This window comes from Molothrus aeneus, chromosome 4 (assembly GCF_037042795.1).
Source record: "Molothrus aeneus isolate 106 chromosome 4, BPBGC_Maene_1.0, whole genome shotgun sequence".
In the NCBI taxonomy this organism is placed as follows: domain Eukaryota; kingdom Metazoa; phylum Chordata; class Aves; order Passeriformes; family Icteridae; genus Molothrus; species Molothrus aeneus.
The window spans coordinates 73507993-73528897 of NC_089649.1; the positions used below are offsets into that span (position 1 = coordinate 73507993).

The 20905-nt window shown below is 53.7% G+C and overlaps 1 protein-coding gene across 1 annotated transcript in view; it reads left to right on the forward strand.

Moving 5' to 3' along the window:
* Positions 1-20905, forward strand: part of ALMS1 (ALMS1 centrosome and basal body associated protein) — a 57835-nt gene that overhangs the window by 28124 nt on the left and 8806 nt on the right. Inside the window, exons 9-14 of the mRNA XM_066549169.1 lie at positions 4834-7018; positions 7911-8027; positions 9057-9221; positions 12331-13472; positions 16743-16854; positions 17727-17918. Of these exons, the coding sequence (XP_066405266.1) occupies positions 4834-7018; positions 7911-8027; positions 9057-9221; positions 12331-13472; positions 16743-16854; positions 17727-17918 (3913 nt within the window). The remainder of the gene's footprint in view (positions 1-4833; positions 7019-7910; positions 8028-9056; positions 9222-12330; positions 13473-16742; positions 16855-17726; positions 17919-20905) is intronic.

Below are 20905 nucleotides of genomic sequence, written 5' to 3' on the forward strand. Positions count from 1 at the left end.
GAGAGCTGGGAAGTGTCTGTGGGAGCCTGGGGGTGTCTGTGCTGTGTCAGGGGGGCTGAGGAGGTTCAGGCTCTGCAGCTCTGTTTGTCTGGGAGAACGAGCCCTGGAGCTGCCATGGTTGGTGCATCTCCTGTGGAGTGTTTCTAGTTCATTATAAAATACATGTATGGGCTGGAATTGGTCTGAGCAAGAGTGTGTTACCTCTGTTTTCACTCTAAATGCCATTTCTGGCACTGCTCTGGTCTCCAGGGTGATTAGGGCAAGGTTTTTAGGGACTGGTGGTTCAGACAAGTGCCCTGAGCTTTAGGAAGAGCTTCCTCTTTATTTTTCCCTTGATTTTCCCGTTTTCTCCTGCAGCCTGCCTGCCTCCCAGGAAAAGCAGCAGGGGTTGGTTTGTTTGTTTTAATTAAAAGCCCTGCATTAGCAGGAGTGACAGTCAGTGCTTTAGGCGTACTCTGTGTTCAGAGCTTCTCTGGATCAGCAGTGCTGGGAGGAGACACAGCAGCTCCCAAAAGCCATCAGGCCAAACTTCCCAGGCATTCCCAGACTGGTGGAATCTCTGGGCAGCTGGGGGAAAAGAAAGTGACTATTTCATTAATAATTATTATATAAATAAATTATAAGTATACTATAATATCTTTTAAATAATATGTAAAATTTATATATTATATATAAATATATAATATATTTATATAATATTATATATAATAGTATTATAAATATAATTTAATATTTTAGAAATTCAAATTTCTTAAAATTCAGATTTTTTAAAAAAACAGAAACAAAACACAAATACAAAACCAGAGGCATCAAAGCTTTTTCCCCCCAGCTTTTAGATTTTAGTTGGTCACAGCTTTGGTCCTGGAAGGAGCTCTGTGCAGTGTGGAGCCAAGGATTTCACCTTTCTGTGACTCAGTGTCAGCTGGGGTTTGTTTTCTCCCCATTTAGAGTAAGAAGAAATTCACCATAATTTTGCAAACCAAGCTCCAAGAAATTGCTTTAGTTTAACCACAGCACCTTGTGCTTTGATCTCAAATACTTTGGCACTGCAATGTTTTTAATTTGAGATAAAAAAGGTTTGAATTTGCAGAGTGAAGGTCACAGGGTTTTTTTATTGTACTTAAGATAAATGTACTTTTCCTTCCAAGACAAACACTGTCACTGAAAAATACAGATTGTTCAAAACTATTGCACTGAAAAAAGCCACAGCCAGGCAAACTATTTTCCTGTAAATTTAATGGGAACAGTTGTGTACAATAAGGGGGGAAGTTTTAGAGCCAAAGTGCCTTGTGTGGACTTAAAAAGAATGGAGCAAAGATTAGGAAAAGACATTTTTCCTTCTCCTAAACCTTTAAGGCTGAGAAACACAAACTGTTCCTACAGCTCGAGCAAACAACTCCTGCAGCAGGGTCTGGAGCAGTGCCTGTGGGGCAGGCTGGGAGGGGATGTTCCTTTGGGGGGGATGTTCTTGGGGGGGGGATGTTCCTTGGGGGATGTTCTTTGGGGGATGTTCATTGGGGGGTGTTCTTTGGGGGATGTTCTTTGGGGGGATGTTCTTGGGGGGGATGTTCTTTGGGGGATGTTCTTTGGGGGGTGTTCTTTGGGGGATGTTCATTGGGGGGTGTTCTTTGGGGGATGTTCTTTGGGGGATGTTCTTTGGGGGGGGATGTTCTTTGGGGGATGTTCTTTGGGGGATGTTCATTGGGGGGTGTTCTTTGGGGGATGTTCTTTGGGGGATGTTCTTGGGGGGGATGTTCTTTGGGGGGGATGTTATTTGGGGGGGATATTCTTTGGGGGATGTTCTTTGGGGGATGTTCTTTGGGGATGTTCTTTGGGGGATGTTCCTTGGGGGATGTTCTTTGGGGGATGTTCATTGGGGGATGTTCTTTGGGGGGATGTTCTTTGGGGGATGTTCTTTGGGGGGATGTTCTTGGGGGGGGATGTTCTTTGGGGGGATGTTCTTTGGGGGATGTTCTTTGGGGGATGTTCTTTGGGGATGTTCTTTGGGGGATGTTCTTTGGGGGGTGTTCTTTGGGGGGATGTTCTTTGGGGGGGATGTTCTTTGGGGATGTTCTTTGGGGAATGTTCCTTGGGGGATGTTCTTTGGGGGATGTTCCTTGGGGGATGTTCTTTGGGGGGGATGTTCTTTGGGGGGATGTTCTTTGGGGGATGTTCGTTGGGGGGATGTTCTTTGGGGATGTTCTTTGGGGAATGTTCCTTGGGGGATGTTCTTTGGGGGATGTTCCTTGGGGGATGTTCTTTGGGGAGGATGTTCTTTGGGGGATGTTCCTTGGGGGGTGTTCTTTGGGGGAATGTTCTTTGGGGGGGATGTTTTTGGGGGGATGTTCTTTGGGAATGTTCAGGCTCTGCCTCTCGCTTTCAGTGGCCACAGCTCCAGGAATTCAGGTGCCACTGGATTTTCTTGGCCTTTTCTTGTTTGCCATGGGAAGTGTGTTAAGTCTGTGTGCAGAGGAAGGAGCAGGACACTGGGGAAGTTCTCTGGGATTTTTACTTGGGAAGATTTTCCATCTTTCCTGTGGGTTTCCCACGTCTGCCTGAGCAGAGGGTACAGGAGGGGCCTGGGCTGGGCACAGCAAACCCAGGGACTGCAAACCCAGCTCGAGTGCTCTGGAGGGCTCAAAACCCCTGGAATACTCAACATGGACAGGCTGGCAGAGCTGGGAATGCTCCCCTGGAGAAGGGAAGGCTCCAGGCAGAGCTCAGAGCCCCTGGCAGGGCCTGCAGGGGCTCCAGGAGAGCTGCAGAGGGGCTGGGGACAAGGCCTGCAGGGACAGGAGCCAGGGAATGGCTCCCACTGGGAAAGGGGAGATTGGGCTGGGATCTTGGCAAGGAATTCCTGCCTGGGCTGGAATTCCCAGATTTGCTGGGGCTGCCCCTGGATCCCTGGCAGTGCCCAAGGCCAGGTTGGACACTGGGGCTGGAGCACCTGGGACAGTGGGAGGTGTCCCTGCCATGGCAGGTTTGGAGCTGCTGTTGGATGTAAACACAATTCCAGCACCTTCAGCCTCAGGATTTTCCTCCTAATTTGAGGAGCTGACCCCCCCCTGTATTTCAGGGTGCCAGTGCCCCCTGTTCCCTGCCCTGTGAGTTCCTTCCCCCTTGGTGCAGTGTTTTCCTCCACTCCCTGCTGTACTTTTCCACTCCTTGAGCTTTCTCACTTCTCCAGGAAGTTCACGGAGTTGTAGCTCTAAATTTGCTCTGCAGGCTCCTGTGGATCATATGGCACAGGGAGCTTTTTTGGAAGGATGACACATAACAGGCACAATAAAACATGTGAAAGGCTTGGGAAGATGAGTTTATCACAACTTCTGTGCCTGCTCTCGCGGGTAGGAGTTGCTCTGGATTACCTCAGGCCGTTGAACTGGCACGTGGTGCAGGGAGGAGAAGGTTTGGGATCATCCCTGTGCTGGCTCAGCTCTGCTCCCTGTCCCTGGGCCCTTCCACAGGCCCTCCTGGCTGCAGGAAAGGCCAAATAATCCCATTTGTTGCCTCAAAACCCATGAAGGAATAGGAAAGTGGGATGGTGATCCAGGCCCTGCTGGAGTAGTTGCTGCTGTCAGGACAGCTGGGATGGAGAAAGGCTGGGAAAGCTCTTGTGAAATACTTGTTTATATGTTTGGTTTACACCAAAAATGTTTCCCACTGCTTTTTGTTGCCAAATTCCCAGTGGTTGATGGGGATATAATCACCCAGGGACCCGTGGTTGCTTCATGACTGGAATACATTCTGCTGCTTCCACAGTTGGCCCAATCAGTAGGAAAAAGTAAATATAACCTAGATTTTTGTGTCTTTTTTCTCTAATTCAGCTTATCTGGCCCATCTCCATGGCAGCACATTTATCTCAGATTTACTCTCTTCAGTGGAAGTGTTGGAATTTTGGGTTACACTTGAATGAATAAATTTATGTTGGTGGTTGGAATCATGGAATCATTCAGGCTGGAAAAAAGCTCCAGGATCATTGAGTCCAACCAACAACCAGCACCACCATGCTCAGCACCAGAGTGTCCTCACGTGCCTCATCCTCACATTTCTGTGCAATTCCAGGGGTGGTGACACCACCAGGTCCCTGTTCCAATGCCTGCTAACCCTTTCCAGGCAGAGATTTTTCCTAAGATCCTTTCTAAACGTCCTCTGGTGCAGCCTGAGGCCGCTTCAGGGGTTCTGTGCACAGGAGGGTGGTGGCCTGGACCCCACACCCACGGGATCCCCATGGAACTGTGTCTGTGCCCTGTCCCTTGCCAGCATTCCCCAGCCCTGACCCTGCCCCAAACTGGGACAAGAACTGAAGGGCAGAATGGATTCATCACAGTTTTGAAAAGAACCACATCATCACAGCTTTTAATTAAGTAATATTAATTTTATACGTTTAGTTTTATGATGCTGCTGATAAAGGAATGTCTTCAAAACAAATTACTCTTTCATAAATCTGTTAAATTTGTTTTTAAATGGTAGAGGCCATTGGTTGTGTGTGGTATGAGCCAGTAACAGTGCTGATATTTAATCCATTAACTTAGACTTTCCAAAATTGATGGAAGAATAATTGAGACCCTTTAGGAACCCTTTAAGGAAGAGCTGTACTCCCTACAAATTCTAATGGGGCAAACACATCAGAAATTAATTTTGCCATTAATGGAATGGTGACTTGGCACTGAGAAAGGGTAAAGTTTAATTAGTTCCTTGCCAGCTGGGCTCCCTCCTTTCCTGGTGACAAACTCTGGGCTGGTCACAGCTCTCATTTTTGGCTTTTCCCATCCAGGTTTGGCCAGGTGGGGTGTTTTCCACGTGACCTCTGAACTGTGCTCTGGTTTTCAGGATCCCTGGCTCTGTGGTTTGGAAGCAGCTTCTGAGTACCTGAGGAAGCAGGGGCAGGACCTGGAGGCTGTGCAGGCTCCCAGGTGTCCCAGGGACAGGCTTGGACAGCTCTCCAGGACTCGGGGGCTCCTCCAGCCCAGCTCCGCACCAGCAGCACCATTCCCTGGAGCTGATCCTTGGAATTCCTCCCTGCTGAAGCGCATGCACCTGAAACCTTGGGCTGCTGCTGAGCTGCAGGACATGCAGCTGAAGCCCTGGAACACTGCTGACCTGCAGGACATGCAGCTGAAACCCTGGAACACTGCTGAGCCACAGGACGTGCAGCTGAAACCATTGGGTGCTGCTGACCTGCAGGATGTGCAGCTGAAGCCCTGGAACACTGCTGAGCCACAGGATGTGCAGCTGAAACCATTGGGTGCTGCTGACCTGCAGGATGTGCAGCTGAAGCCCTGGAACACTGCTGACCTGCAGGACATGCAGCTGAAACCCTGGAACACTGCTGAGCCACAGGAGATGCAGCTGAAACCTTTGGGTGCTGCTGAGCTGCAGGATGTGCACCTGAAGCCCTGCAGTGCTGCTGATCTGCGGGACATGCAGCTGAAGTCCTGCAGTGCTGCTGAGCCACAGGAGATGCAGCTGAAGCCCTGCAGTGCTGCTGAGCCACAGGATGTGCAGCTGAAGCCCTGGACCACTGCTGAGCCACAGGAGATGCCCCTGAAGCCCTGGACCACTGCTGAGCCACAAGTGCACACCCAGCAGGCAGCCACGGGGCACCCCAGTGCCAGGGCAGCGCCCCGTGCCCCTCTGGCACAGGACCCCCGTGCAGGCAGCCCTGCAGCTGCCCCCCCTGCCCCTGGAGAGCTGTCCCTGCCAGCCCTGGAGCTGGGCAGGCCGAGCTCCTCCCTCAGCCTGTGCTCCCAGAGCCTGGCACACAGCCCCAGCCTGGCCAGCAGGGAGCAGGGGCTGGGCACAGAGCCCTGGCACAGAGCTGGCGGGCAGGGCTGTGCCCCCTGCCCCACGCTGGCTGGCACTGGGGGTGCTGCCCCTGCTGCCAGGGCTGCAGCTCCTCAGGAAGCAGCCCAGCAGCCCGGCAGCATCCAGGCTGGGAAGGGACAGAGCCTGAGTGCCAGACAGCCCCAGCTCCTGCCTGCAGCTGTGGGGCACAGACACAGAGCCAGGGAGCTCAGCCAGGAAAGGAAGGCGTCCATTGAACCCTCCGCTCTGAGCCCGTCCCAGCAGGAGGAGATCCCACCTGGCCACACCCAGCTCCGGGAGAGCCCGGGAGCAGCTGCACAAAGGGCTTTGCTGAAGGGCCCCAGTGAGGTGTTGGCACAGGGGAGGAAAAGCCCTGATGAGCCACCTCTCCTTCCAGAAGAGGCTGTGAGGGAGCAGATGGGTCTTGCTCACCCTTCACCTGCAGATGAGGCTTTGTCCACCATGCCTGAAGAGGCAGTGAGGGAGCAGATGGGTCCTGCTCACGCTTCACCTGCAGATGAGGCTTTGTCCACCATGCCTGAAGAGGCTGTGAGGGAGCAGATGGGTCCTGCTCACCCTTCACCTGCAGATGAGGCTTTGTCCACCATGCCAGAAGAGGCAGTGAGGGAGCACATGGGTCCTGCTCACCCTTCACCTGCAGATGAGGCTTTGTCCCCCACGCCTGAGGCTCCCTCATCACCGGTGAGGAGATTCCTGAGCTGTGTGCACATCACCCTCTCCTCCAGGGTCAGTCACCCCAGTGCCAGCAGTGCTGGGAGCAGGATCGAGGTGTGGGACAAACCTCCAGAGAAGGCTCAGACTTTACAAGCAGCTCCAGAAGCTTCAGTGGGAGGTGTTCCTAAATCCCCTCCTGCTGAGGGCATTCCCAGCGCAGCTGAGCCTGTGGCCCCAGCAGATCCCGGCCGGGTGCCCTCCCCCGGGCAGGAGCTGCAGGGCAGGGCCGGAGCCCGGCTCACACGGGGCATCCCCAGCTCTGCCCCTCCTGCAGCACCTGGCAGGAGGACTTGTGATGCTGCCACCCAGATCACCACGGGAAGTCCTAGCAAAGCCACGCTCTCAGCAGAAATCTGTGTTGATCCCCAGGAGGGGGCAAGTGCCGCCCTGCAGCCGTCGCTCCCCAGCGCCCCTGGAGCTCCTGGGATTGCAGCTCCACCCCACAAGGAGATTCCCCCCTTCCCAAGGCAGCCTGGTGAGCAAATCCCTGTCTTACAGGTGTCTGTGCCCTCGAGTCTGCACAAGGTCAGGCTACTGATCGATGTGAAAGCCCAAAACCAACCACAGCTCTTCTGTGGAAACGACATCCCTGAGATAATTGGGATATTTGAAGTTGCTCACATCGGGGGGAAACCCAACCCTTAAACTTGGGTTTTTCAGCCCTGTCAGGAGGGGTTTGTGTGGAAACAGTTGGGATTCAGTTCAGGTTTCTCTAGAACTGAGTCCTTAGTGTCCAACTATGGAGAATATTTTCTGGTGTTTGTGTGTAGATGGTTTGATTTGGTTCACTTGGAGTTCAGTGAGAGCTGGATCTGATTACTGATTTACTCTCTATTTAAGATAGCACCAAAAAATCAGAGGGGAATATGCACATTGCTGCTTTTAATAGAATAAAACAGCAAAGTGCAGGGTTTGGGGTATCTGTCAGCAGGGGCATGTGGATGTTCACAGGGTTCTCCACCCCAGTGGTGTTTGGTACTGGGGCTCTGTTGTTGCTTTTATTGACTTGAGGGACACATCCCTGCTCCTTTAAAGTGATTCCCTCAAGCTGGGATCAGCTGGGAGCTCTGTGGGTACAGGAGATGTTTCTGTAAGTCACCGTTTCCCACCCTGATCACAATTTTAATATTGAATAGGAGAAGCTGTTTTTCCAGGTAAGGGATGGGAACCTTCTACCTGTGGGTGGGGATCAAAAAAATCCAATTAATTTAATGTAGCTAATGAAATAGCAATCCCTGTTGCTGAAGAACAGGGTGTTCCTCAGGCTTTAGCAGCAGGAGCACCCTGAGCAGCCTGCCCAGGCCCTGCCCTGCTGCATGAGGGGTTTCCAGCCCGGCTCCTGCTCACTGTTTGCCTTGTCCCCCCAGCCCAGCCCCTGCTGCTGCCCTACAAGCCCTCAGGAAGCTCTGGCATGTATTATGTGCCTTTCCAGAAAGCAGGAGCCAGCGTGGAGCCCGAGGCCAGCACAGCCAGCTCCCACTCAGGTACTGCACCCCTGCCCAGGCTGGGTGGGTGTTCTGGGCTGAATTACCTGTGAGCCACGTGGGCAGCTCCTGCCTGCAGGCTCTGCTCTCCTTTCTGGGCTGGAGGGGGCTCTTGCTCCACTCTGGCACTGAAAAGGAGCAGGACTCAGTGTTTGCAGCCTGAGCATCCCTTGCTTTCCTCTGGGAATCACTGCTCACTTGGGATCCTTGCAGGTCTCTGCCACTTCTCCTGCAAAGAATGGACCACTGGGTTTATTACAGGTTATCACAGGTTTTTATTACAGGTTATCACAGGTTTTATTTGCAGGTTGGTTTCACTCAGAGCTTTTTAACATCCAGAGTTTGGTCTGTAGACAAGACTCATGTTAGAGATGTCCAGTTCCTGAATTCCAGCTGTTGGACCAGGCTGATCCAACAGTGCCAGAAGTGCCCAGATCAGTCACTGCAGCCACAAATTGTGTTGGCCATGGTTTAGGTGTCCCTGCTCTTGACCTTTTTCAAGTTTATCTGGGGAATCATGTCCAAAATGAGAGAAACAAATGTGATGCAAATCTGTTGTTTTGCACAAATGATGATGCCATATATAAAAATTCACTATGCAAATGAAGCAGCACAAGGTTCTAGGAAAATGTACAGCAGGATGGAAAAATACATTTTGTTTTTCCCAGTCCCTGCTGCACCCAGGGCTCAGCTCAGGGGGAGCAGCTGAGGGAACTGAGTGCAGGAAATCCATGGGATGTAACCAGGTGGGGTTGGCAGGGATGAGAAATTGGTGGGGACAGTTCTAGGCTTCTAACCCTGAGACAGGGGTAGGATCAGGGAGTCATGGAATGGTCGGGTTGGAAGGACTTTAAAGATCATCCCATTCCTCCCTGCCATGGCAGGGACACCTCCCACCGTGCCAGGCTGCTCCAAACGCCATGCAGCCTGGCCTGGGGCACTGCCAGGGCTCCTGATTGCTGGTTCATTGTGGCATTTGTGTGTCTGCTGTCCCTGGCTGCTGTTGCACTCACGCTGCTCTCTCTGCAGGCTCCGAGGATGCTCCTGCCCCAGGGATCCTGGCCCGAGTGCTGGCTCTGGGGGCTGAGCCCCCTGCAGCCAGGGCAGCTGCCCAGCACACGGGGACAGCCCATGGTCACTGGCCTAAGCTGGCCTGGGCTGAGGAGCTCAGCACACCGCTGGGACAGGCTTCAGGTAATTAGAATGTGGATTGAATTTTGTAATTGCTTCTGTGTGTTCATACATGTGGAGGAAGTCAGAGCAAAAGATTTGACATTTCGGGGTCCGTGGTTCCGGTGACACTGCTGGGTCTGCCAGAAAATGCTGGATTTGACTCTGTTTCCTCTTCCTGTCTTTCTGCTTCTCCCTGACTGATAAAATCCAGGTTTCCCTGGCAGGCTCTGGACTCTGCATCCCTGGAGTGTCCCAGGCCAGTCTGCACAGGGCTGGGAGCACCCTGGGACAGTGGGAGGTGTCCCTGCCATGGCAAGGGTGGCACTGGGTGGGATTTCAGATCCCTCCACAGGAAGGGACACAGTCCATTCCAGGATTCCATGGAAAACTTGGCCATCAGTATTTTTGGCATTCCTGTGTCTCCAGGGATTGTCAGGAATTCCCTGTGGCTGCAGCCAGCTGGGATTCCCTGAGCAGGGAGCTCCTTCTGCCCCTGCACTGGGCACACCTGGAGTGCTGTGCCCAGCCCTGGCCCCTCGGGTTGGGAAGGACTTTGGGATGTTTGAGCCCATCCAAGGGGGCTGGAGAGGGGCTGGGAACACAAACCCTGAGAGGAACCCCTGAGGGAGCTGGGGGTGCTCAGCCTGGAGAAAAGGAGACTCAGGGGTGCCCCCATCACTCTCACAGCTCCTGAAAGGTGCCTGTGCTCAGCTGGGGCTGGGCTCTGTCTGCAGGAACTGACACAAGCAGAGCACACAGCCTCGAGCTGTGCCAAGGGAAATACAGGCTGGATAGCAGGGAAAAGGTTTTTACAGAAATGGTGAGAAAGGTCTGGAATGGCTGCCCAGGGAGGTGGTGGAGTCCCCATCCCTGGGTGTGGCACTGGGGGCCAGGGTTTAGCTGAGGGGTTGGGGCTGGGTTGGACTCCATGGTCTTGAAGGTCTCTTCCAACCCAGGGGTTCTGTGAGTTCTGTGAGCTGGGCTGGGGCTGTCCCTGCCCAGGGACACTCTGCTGTCCTGTGATGTCACACCAGGTTCCTCTGTGCCCTGCGTGTCCTGGAGCTGCAGCTCAGTGTGCTGCTGTCCCTGTCCCTGTCCCTGTCCTGTCCCATCCCTGCCCTGTCCCTGTCCCTGTCCCGTCCCATCCCTCCCCTATCCCTGTCCCTGTCCTGTCCTGTCCCATCCCTGCCCTGTCCCTGTCCCTGTCCCTGTCCCTGTCCCTGTCCTGTCCCGTCCCATCCCTGCCCTGTCCCTGTCCTGTCCCATCCCTCCCCTATCCCTGCCCTGTCCCTGTCCTGTCCCATCCCTGCCCTATCCCTGTTCCTGTCCCTGTCCTGTCCCATCCCTGCCCTATTCATGTCCCTGTCCCTGTCCCTGCCCTGTCCGTGCCTGGCTGGAGCTGCCCTGGAGGAAGCTCAGGGTTTGCCCTGTCCCTGTCCCTGTCCCTGCCCTGTCCCTGTCCCTGGCTGGAGCTGCCCCAGAGGAAGCTCAGGTTTGCCCTGTCCCTGGCTGGCTGGAGCTGCCCCAGAGGAAGCTCAGGTTTGCCCTGTCCCTGTCCCTGTCCCTGCCCTGTCCCTGTCCCTGCCTGGCTGGAGCTGCCCAGAGGAAGGTCAGGTTTGCCCTCCAGGCTCTGTTTGCTGAGGATGCTGCCCCAGGTGGGTCAGGCTGAGCCCAGCCCTGGGTGCCTGGCTGGCTCTGGTGGCAGCAGCTGAGATGATCCTCGTGGACACTTTGCACAGCACAAACTCTGCCTGTGAGTGCCTCATGCTGGGTTTTGCACACAGGTGGCTGCAGCCAGGCCACTCCTGGGTGGCTGCATCTCTGCTGTCCTGATGGTTCCTGTCCTGATGTGTTGATAGGGTTTCCATCTGATTACTTTCATTTTTCGCTTGAGGTTGGGTTCTATTCTTTGAAGGTTTTCCTCTCAGAATGGAGAGATTTTGATGTTTCCAGAAGACAATTTTGATTTGCACAGGAAAATTTCAATGATTATGTAAGGCTGCCACATCAATAACCTGGATAAAAATGAGAGGGGAACAAAAGTGTTAATATAAAATTATCTCCTAACATTTTTTATTGCTATAATGGTCTAAAGGCCCAGGTAAGAAAAGAACTGTAAGCAGAAAGAATATTTTGTGAAGGCAGCCAGTGCAGCTGGAACTTTAAAGAATCTTTCAGAAGAAAGACTTGCATGTCTTAAATCTTCCCTGACTTCTTCAACCATATTTTTAGATGATCTAATAAAAGATTACCTCTACCCACAGAGCTTGTCTAGAGCTTAAAATTATGCAAGTTATGTATTTTTTTAAAAAAAAAGTTTCTATACAAACTTATTTTTATTTTTTGCCTGTTTACATTCCTTCCATTTCTTGGTAACTTTCTAAAAAGCCAGGAATAGCAAAGTTCTGCCTGGCATTCCCAAGCCTGATCTCATTTGTCAGGAGGATGTGGAGGAAGCCTCTTACACAAGTTTATAAACATTGCCCTTGTATGGGAAGAAAAATTCCTGCACTTCCAGAGTTAGTGAGGCTGGGCCTGGCTGCAGCATCTGTGATCTCTGTGTTCCACCACAGCCCCTGTGCTGGGAAGGGAGGAGATCCAAGCACCCAGTCCTTCCTACAAAAAGCACAAGGCGCATTTTAAACCTGGACAGGTTCTGCATTATATTAAAAATCACTTCGAAGCTGTTTTTGAGAGCGGTCCTGGCTCGTGCTGGGTGTGTTTCATGGATGGCCAGGGCGTCCCCATCCCTGGCAGTGTCCAGGCTGGGTGGGAATGGGGGCACCCTGGGGTGGGGGGAGCTGTCCCTGCCCGTTGCACTGGATGGGCCTTGGGGTCCCTTCCATGACCAATAAAGGCTCAGTTCAGGGCAGTTCCCTGAGGTAGAACTAGATTCCCCCCACAGATCCACTTGGATATAAGATTCTCTTGGATTCCATGTTGCAAAAGATAGAAAACATTTGTTTATGTGATTTTAATAATGCTCAAACCTGATCTCCAAGTTTGCCGCGTTTGGGAACGAGCTTGGTCATCCTGCTTTTAATCCTTTGTGGTGTTTTGGGAGTTGTAGGATAAAAATCCTCCACTTTGGGCAGAGCAGTGAAACATTCACGTGTTTTGTGTCTTGCAGAGCTGCCAGGCGGTTCTCAGCGCGCAGAACCCTCCCGTGGTGTCCCTGAGCCCTGTGCCATGCCCGCCAGGCAGAGCTGCAGCCAGCATCCCCGGGAGCCCTGCAGGGCCAGGGCTGGGGCTGGACACGCCGCCCAGGGCACAGCAGGGCAGTTCTTTGCCCTCCCTGCAGAGGCTGATGACAGCAGGAGCGAGGAGCTGAGTGCCGGGGCATCCTTGGGGCGCGGGGCAGCTGGCACGGGGCCGCACCAGGGAGCTGCTGGCGCCCAGCCTGCCCCACGGGGCCGGGCCGCTCACCTGCAGGACAGCGTGGGGAAGGCACCACGGCACCGGGGCCCCGCCAGGGGCGGCCTGGACGAGCTGTGGCTGAGCTTCCTGGAGCGCCAGGGCAGGCAGCAGCAGCAGCTGAGCAGGGACGGAGAGCTGAGCCTCGTGCAGCGCCTGGATCGGCTGGCCAGGCTCCTGCAGAACCCCATCAGGCACACCCTGGCTCCCACAGCTGCTGGGGACAAGGTTCCTGAGCAGGAAATGCGGGGAGGGGAACAGCCACAAACTGGGCTGGCAGGAAAAGCCAGGTCTGGGAGCAGCACGGAGCCAAAGGGAGCACGAGTGGGACAGAGGCCACGTGTGAGCCATGGCGGCAGCAGCAGCCCAGGGGAGCTCAGGGCAGCCAGGCCGGGGCAGAAGGTGATCCGGCACCTGGGCAGGATCCTGGAGGAGCAGCAGCACCTGGGCAGGATCCTGGAGGAGCAGCAGCACCTGGGCATCCCCAGTGACAGCTCCTCAGAGAGCAGGCTGAGCAGAGAGCCCAGCAGCTGCAGCACCTGCAGCACCTCGGCGTGGGACATGGGCACAGGGCTGGACACCTCCCCTGCCTCTGGGGACAGCAGCTCCCTGTCCCTGTCCACCATCGACACGGCCAGGCTGCTCCGGGCCTTTGGGCAGCACAGGCTGGCCCCAAGCACTCCGAGCCCAGCCCCAGAGCTGTCCCCAGAGCTGTCCCCGAGGCTGGCCCGGCTCTACCGTGCCATCAGCCAGCAGAAGAGGCGCTCTGAGAAGTGGCAGGAGCAGAGTGGAGGAGCTGGGGCTGCAGGATGTCCCCAGGGAACTGCTCAGAGCCTCGGGAAGGGACAGCAGAGCCAGGTAAGAGCTCCCTGAGCACAGCCCTGCCCCATCCCCATGGGAACCCCCACTGCTGCCAGCTCTGTGAGCTGGGAACCTCTGGGAATCTCTGAGAGTCACTGGGAACCTCTGGGAATCTCTGAGAGTCACTGGGAATCTCTGGGAACCACTGGGTATCTCTGAGAATCACTGAGAACCTCTGGGAATCACTGAGAGTCACTGGGAATCACTGGGGATCTCTGAGAGTCACTCAGAACCTCTGGGAATCTCTGAGAATCACTGGGAGTCTCTGAGAATCACTGGGAATCATTGAGAATCTCTGAGAGTCACTGGGAATCTCTGAGAGTCACTGGGAATCATTGGGAATCACTGGGAATCAATCACTGGGAATCAATCACTGGGAATCACTGGTTTGCAGGGGAAGCTTCTGCCTTCCATGGGGGCAGACCCATCCGAGGTCTGCAGGAGCCAGGGCAGCAGCTCAGGCTGGCACACAGCACCTGGCTGTGCCCTCCTTGTGTCCATTCCCTTGGGATGGATCCATGCAGAGCCAGGGCAGCAGCTCAGGCTGGCACACAGCACCTGGCTGTGCCCTCCTTGTGTCCATTCCCTTGGGAACAGACCCTGCTGTCCCAGTCCTTGGGTACCTGCAGGCTCAGTGAGGTTGTAAATCTGATGGAAATTCCAGCCAGGACATCCCTGGGCAAGGATCCATACAATTATTGGAGTTTCCCTGCTGATGGGCTTGTAAAAATGTGTAAATTGTTTTGTCTGGCTGGTTGTGAGGTTTTTTCTTTAAAGAGCTGAGAATTCCAGGTGAGAGCTCTGCAGTGCAGCTGTTTGAAAGGGGAGGGAATAATTCCTTCAGGTGAATTTGGCTGTTGCCCTTGGCAGGAGAAATGGAAATGTTCTTAACTGGGACTCAGCCTGGATTTGGTGATTTTAGTAAGGAATTACAGAGTTCAGGGGTTCTGTAATCCAGAGGAATGCTGAAAAGTACAGAACGAATGAGGAATATTGAATTACCTCTTTCATTTTTTTGTATTTCCAGATGAAAGTGGAACTGGCATCATTACTACCAGATTTAATTTAAATTGCTATTTTATTTTATAGAAACAACTCCAAGTCTGTTTGTAAAATAAGCCAGTGAATTATGAAATAATGAAAAATAATGCCAATAACGAAATTAATCTGGGGAAGAAACAATATTTTTGAAGGTGAAGAATGGTTTAAAATATTTTAGTTAATATTTTTATTAATAATAATTATTATTCATTCATTTATTTATTTAATAAAAATATTAAACATTATTTAATATTTTTATTCATAACATTTATTTGAAGATAAAATAAAATTGTTCTGAACTATGCAATGTTAGGACTATTAACCAGAACACCAGCATTAGGATCCAACATTTCTGGCACAGTTGTAGAATTCAGAAGATGATTTTATTCCATGTTCCCTTCACAAGATGACTTTTTCAGGGTCCATTGAACCTTAAACCCAAATCTGATTTTTTAACCTGTTAAATCACCTGTGAGATGACAAATGGAATTAATGCTATGGGGAATAAAGCCTTTAAAGGCTCATTGAACTCCCATGGCTTTAGAAATTCACATTTTTTATCTGCTGATGAAATATTATTTTTAAAAAATCCATCTGAAGACACACGTGCCCCCCCTCAAATAAGGAGTGAGAGAAGATAGATGGCAAAATAGCAAATTTAATTTAAAATTCCGATTTTGGTCACTTCTGGACTGTTTAGCTGACGAGAAGTCAAGATTTATTTGTATTTTTAGTGCAGATGTCTGGTTCTGAGCAGGAGCCCAGCTCCCAGAGAGATCCCTGCCCCAGTCCCTGGGGGAATGCTGCATCTGGAGCTCAGCTTTGGGAGCCCGCTGTCAGCCCTGCTCCACAAAAGCTGCCTCCAGCCTTCTGCATGTGCAGCTCCAGAGCATATTCCCATGATATGCATATTCCCAGGATATCCCCATGCCAGCAGGAGTGTTCCTGGCACTGCCCAGGCTGGGGGGCTGCTGCTGGGCAGGGAGAGGGCAGATTTGGGGTTTTTCTCCCTGCTTTGACACGTTTTTGCCAAGCACATAATTCAGAGTCACACATTCACAATTCAAATGTTCACATGCTCTGTTATCTGAAAGGGAATCCATATCCATGCATGTGTGCAGTGCCTGTCCTGGAGCTGGGATAGTTACAGGAAATTAAAGAAAAGCAGGTTTATGAGAGCCAAAATGGCCTCCTTCTAGTGCTGAAGTTTTGTTTGGGGTGATAGAGCTCCAGTGAAAGGGAATAAAGAGGCCTCTGCATTTCCATGGCCTCCTTCTAGTGCTGAAGTTTTGTTTGGGGTGATAGAGCTCCAGTGAAAGGGAGTAAGGGGGCTGTTCTTGGGGGTTGCTCACAGGACAGCAGTTAATTTCCAGGTTCCTGACTGCAGTTCTGTAATTAGAGCTGGAGCTCAGGGAAGCTGTGAGCACTGTCAGGGTGTGCTGGGAGCCTGGAGGTGCTGCCAGGTCATTCACTGGTGATAACAAAACCCCCAGAGCCAAGGCTTGGGACAGCCTTCCTGCTTTGAATGGCTTTATTAACTGAAATCCATGTGTGATGTGCCAGCTGTGTCCAGCCCTGCAGCTTTCACACCTGGCTTGGTGTCACTGAAGGTGTGACACTGCCCTCAGCCCTGCTCCTTCCATGTCCCTCCTGTTTCTTGCATTTGTGGAGTTGAATTTCTCCCACCTGCAGGACTCTGTGCTGAGGATCGCAGGGTGAGGGAGCTTCCCCTGCTTTAAGAGGGTGTTGCCTGCCCACCCTGCCAGGGAACAATTCCCAGTTCCCAGGATCCCATCCATGCCTGCCCTCTGGCACTGGGAGCCATTCCCTGTGTGCTGTCCCTCCCTCCTTGTCCCCAGTCCCTCTGAGCTCTCCTGGAGCCCCCTCTGAGCTCTCCCTTCAGCTGAACAGCCCCAGGTGGGTTGGAGGATGCCCAGTGCTGTCCTGACTGATGCCATCAAGCTCTTCCCACAGAAATAATGTGCTTTTGTAATGTAACTAATGTGCTTTTCAATAATGTACCAAACTGGGCTGCTGGAAGTGCATGGGGTGGGGCCAGGGCTGGGTTTTGTGAGGGCAGGGGGACAGATCAGCCTGGGCTCAGCATTAACAGCAACAGAACCCAGGTGCACTGAGGGAAAAGCAATGGCTCCTTTCTGTTTAAATCCTGTTTGCTGGCTCTGGTTGGAATTTCAGGAATTCCTGTTCTCTTGCCTGTTTCTGCAGAGCACCATGCCCTTCTCAGACTCCACCTGTGCCAGCAGCAGCTCCTGGGGACCCAGCTGTGCCCTGAGCCACAAGAGACGGGCACGGATGCTGAACAAAGGGATCCAGGCAGGTGAGGCCCTGAATCCCACCCCTCCCTGGGCTCCTCCTGCCTCTCCTGCTTTGGAACCTGTCCTCCACAGTCTGGGGGTTCTGGGCATGGGTCTGTGCAGGCAGCACCCTCCAAATTCACTCCAGCTGCTGTCAGGGAAGGGTGATGTGTTCAGTGAACGTGAGCTGTTTAATTGCCATTTTCGGGCTGCTTTAAAAACCAATTTTCTCACTTGTAAGTTTCTTACCCTCACCTTCTGCTCCATTTCAATGGCAAAGGTGAGCTGCCTTTTTTATCTATTGTTTTTTCCCCAAGACATCTGTTCCTCCCAGAATGGGTTTTGTAGGCTTATGCTATTTCAGAAGGCAACTGCAGTGTTCCGTGTTCTTCCTGGGAATATTTTGGGTGTTAAATTCTATTTCAGTCCCGAGCTGCTCCTGGCCTGGTGCAGTTCTGCAGTTGGGTTTTTTCTGGTGGCAATTAGCAGTTTCTTCATTGCTTTCATTTCCACGCCAACTCCCCATCATCACATTGAGTAATGGCCCTGGTTTATTCATCAGATACAGCAATTATTTATTTATTCCTGCTTGTGTGCAAGCAGATTGAATCAGGGAGTTAGGGCAGAGTTAATTCCAGTTGAATTCCCACCCCCAGATAAATGTATATTTTGCTTGGGGTATTTGGTTTTAGTTTCCCTCAGATTATCATGCAGTAACAATCCTGAGCCACTGGAAACTCTCCTTGGTTCGGGGAAGTGTAAAATAGAAATGTGAAAGGTTTGGACTGTTGGAGGTGGGTGAAGGATGTGGTGATTCTTCACTCCTGGCTGGAGTGGGGTCATTCCCTGCCCTGGCACACGGGACTGAGGTGCCCCTGCTTGGTTTCCATTCCAGGGGACCTGGAGATCGTCAGCAGCGCCACCAAGAGGAACACCCGGGACGTTGGGGTGACCTTCCCCACGCCCAGGAGCAGCCAGCAGCTGTGGGAGCCCCCGGGGCAGGGCCAGGGCACAGCCTGGCAGCAGCAGCCGGGCAGGATCCTGACAGACACACGGAGCAGGAGGAGCAGGCTGCGCCTCCAGCAAGGTCAGCACCTGGGACAGGGCTGGGGACAGCTGGGACGGGGCTGGGGACAGCTGGGACAGGGCTGGGGACAGCCAGGGCAGGGCCAGATACACCTGGGACAGGGCTGGGGACAGCTGGGACAGGGCTGGGGACAGCCAGGGCAGGGCCAGATACACCTGGGACAGGGCCAGATACACCTGGGACAGGGCTGGGGACACCTGGGACAGGGCTGGGGACAGCCAGGGCAGGGCCAGATACACTTGGGACAGGGCTGGGGACAGCTGGGACGGGGCTGGGGACAGCTGGGACAGGGCTGGGGACAGCCAGGGCAGGGCCAGATACACCTGGGACAGGGCTGGGGACAGCTGGGACGGGGCTGGGGACAGCCAGGGCAGGGCCAGATACACTTGGGACAGGGCTGGGGACAGCTGGGACGGGGCTGGGGACAGCTGGGACAGGGCTGGGGACAGCCAGGGCAGGGCCAGATACACCTGGGACAGGGCTGGGGACAGCTGGGACGGGGCTGGGGACAGCTGGGACAGGGCTGGGGACACTTGGGACAGGGCCAGATACACCTGGGACAGGGCTGGGGACAGCTGGGACAGGGCTGGGGACACCTGGGACAGGGCTGGGGACACTTGGGACAGGGCCAGATACACCTGGGACAGGGCTGGGGACAGCTGGGACGGGGCTGGGGACAGCTGGGACAGGGCTGGGGACACCTGGGACAGGGCTGGGGACACTTGGGACAGGGCCAGATACACCTGGGACAGGGCTGGGGACAGCTGGGACGGGGCTGGGGACACCTGGGACAGGGCTGGGGACACTTGGGACAGGGCCAGATACACCTGGGACAGGGCTGGGGACAGCTGGGACGGGGCTGGGGACACCTGGGACAGGGCTGGGGACACCTGGGACAGGGCTGGGGGCAGCTGGGACAGGGCTGGGGACACCTGGGACAGGGCTGGGGACAGCTGGGACAGGGCTGGGGACACCTGGGACAGGGCTGGGGACACTTGGGACAGGGCCAGATACACCTGGGACAGGGCTGGGGACACCCAGGACCGGGCTGGGGACAGCTGGAACAGGGCTGGGGACAGCTGGAACAGGGCTGGGGACACCCAGGACAGGGCTGGGGACAGCCAGGGCAGGGCCAGATACACCTGGGACAGGGCTGGGGACAGCTGGGACGGGGCTGGGGACAGCTGGGACAGGGCTGGGGACAGCCAGGGCAGGGCTGGGGACACGTGGAATAGGGCCAGATACACCTGGGACAGGGCTGGGGACAGCCAGGACCGGGCTGGGGACACCTGGGCAAGCCTGGGGACAGCCAGGGCAGGGCTGGGGGCAGCCAGGGCTGTGTCACAGCCTGTGGTGGTGGTGCACACACCCTGCCCCTGAGCATCCTGTGCCAAGGGGCAGGAGCCACAAGAGCACAGCACACACACTGATCCATGGACAGACAGCTCTTCAACTAATTACAGTGGAAAAGTGCTGTGTTTATTACAGCACTGGTACAAGCTGAATCATTTCTAAAGGTATGTGTGCTCTTGAGAGTCTAAACTTCCTTTTTGTCCCTTAACCTGTTGCTATGCATTAAGTTTTGCAATAGGTTTGTGCATATTTATTTATCACAATTAGTTCTGATCAGTAGAGAGCTCTCTGGTTGTCCATCCATCTCCTGCAGCTTAGTTTTGGTTTGCATCTTGTTTTAAGGTCTAAGAGGCCCCTCTTATTTTCTTCTAGCTTGGAAGTTCACATTCTTTTCACCTTGTTTGAGGCAGCTTTGTGAGCTGCAGGCTGTTGCAAGCACAGGTTTTTTACAAGCACAGCAAATGGATAAACTCTACAGAATAAGCAGTTCAAAGCAGCACACTTCACCTAAATCTGGAATGGGTTTCTAACCTCAGTTCATTCCTAACCTCACGTCTCAACACACACACAGCAGCTCGGGGGTGAAGGCACAGGGGGGTCCAGGCATGGAGTTCCAATGTGCTTTATTTCAGACAATGCTGAAGGCATCCAGGGGCCAGAGACAAACACAAAGGAGGCTCCAGTGTATAAATACAGGAGGAGGGAGTCGGGGATCCAGAGGTCTGAGGGCTCAGGGGTGGCACACAGGGAAGGGACTGACAGTGTTGCAGCATGGCAGGGTGGTAGAAATGCTGCAGCCTTCCTCCAGGTGTCTCCTTCAGAAGCTGCTCAGAGTAAGGCCACCAGAACAGCATTTCAGGACCATGCACACACACACACACACAGCACAGATAGCTCAGCAGAGGAAGCACAGGAAGGGTCTTTGCATGATGCATTCCAGTGAGGGTTTATTCCAAAGCACACCAAAGGATCAGGGACAGAGACCAAACCATGGGGTGTGCACAGGTTCAAGGATGGGGTCAGTGACCTGAGGGCACAGGGTGGGCAGAGGGCAGCAACCTGCAGGGGCAGTGAGGGATGAGTAATTGGGGTGAGCAGGGTCAGCTGGCCCATGGGGGAGGCAGTCTGATGTGGGTTGGCAGTAGCACTCACAGCACCATGCGCTCAGTCCTCTCCAGCAGCCAGGCGGGGAAACTCTATGGCAGATCCTTCCAAGGCAAAACAATCCCTGGGGATTTCCCTGGGGGGAGGATTCAGAGGGTTCCACACAACAGGGGGTGCCAGGGTGGATGGGCAGGGTTACATAAACCAATGGGGTAACAGGGAGGGGAGAACTCTCTGGAACATGAACGTACAGGGTGAAAGGGGTAGGGAAGGCCAACAGGCATTGGGCAGGACAGAACTGGAATAAATTGCCCCAGTGCTGCAGAGCACCGTGGGGGAAGGCTCCTTCCTCACCCTGAGCTGTGCCCAGAGCCCGAGGTGCATCTCCCCAGGGCATTCCCACTGCCCTCTCCTGGCAGGTCAGGGGCCCCCACAGACAGAGCTGAGCCTGCCACTGCCTCCTCCTGCTGGGATTTCATGGGACTGCAGCCAAACCCTGCCGGGGCATTGCAGTGCTGGCTTCTGATGGC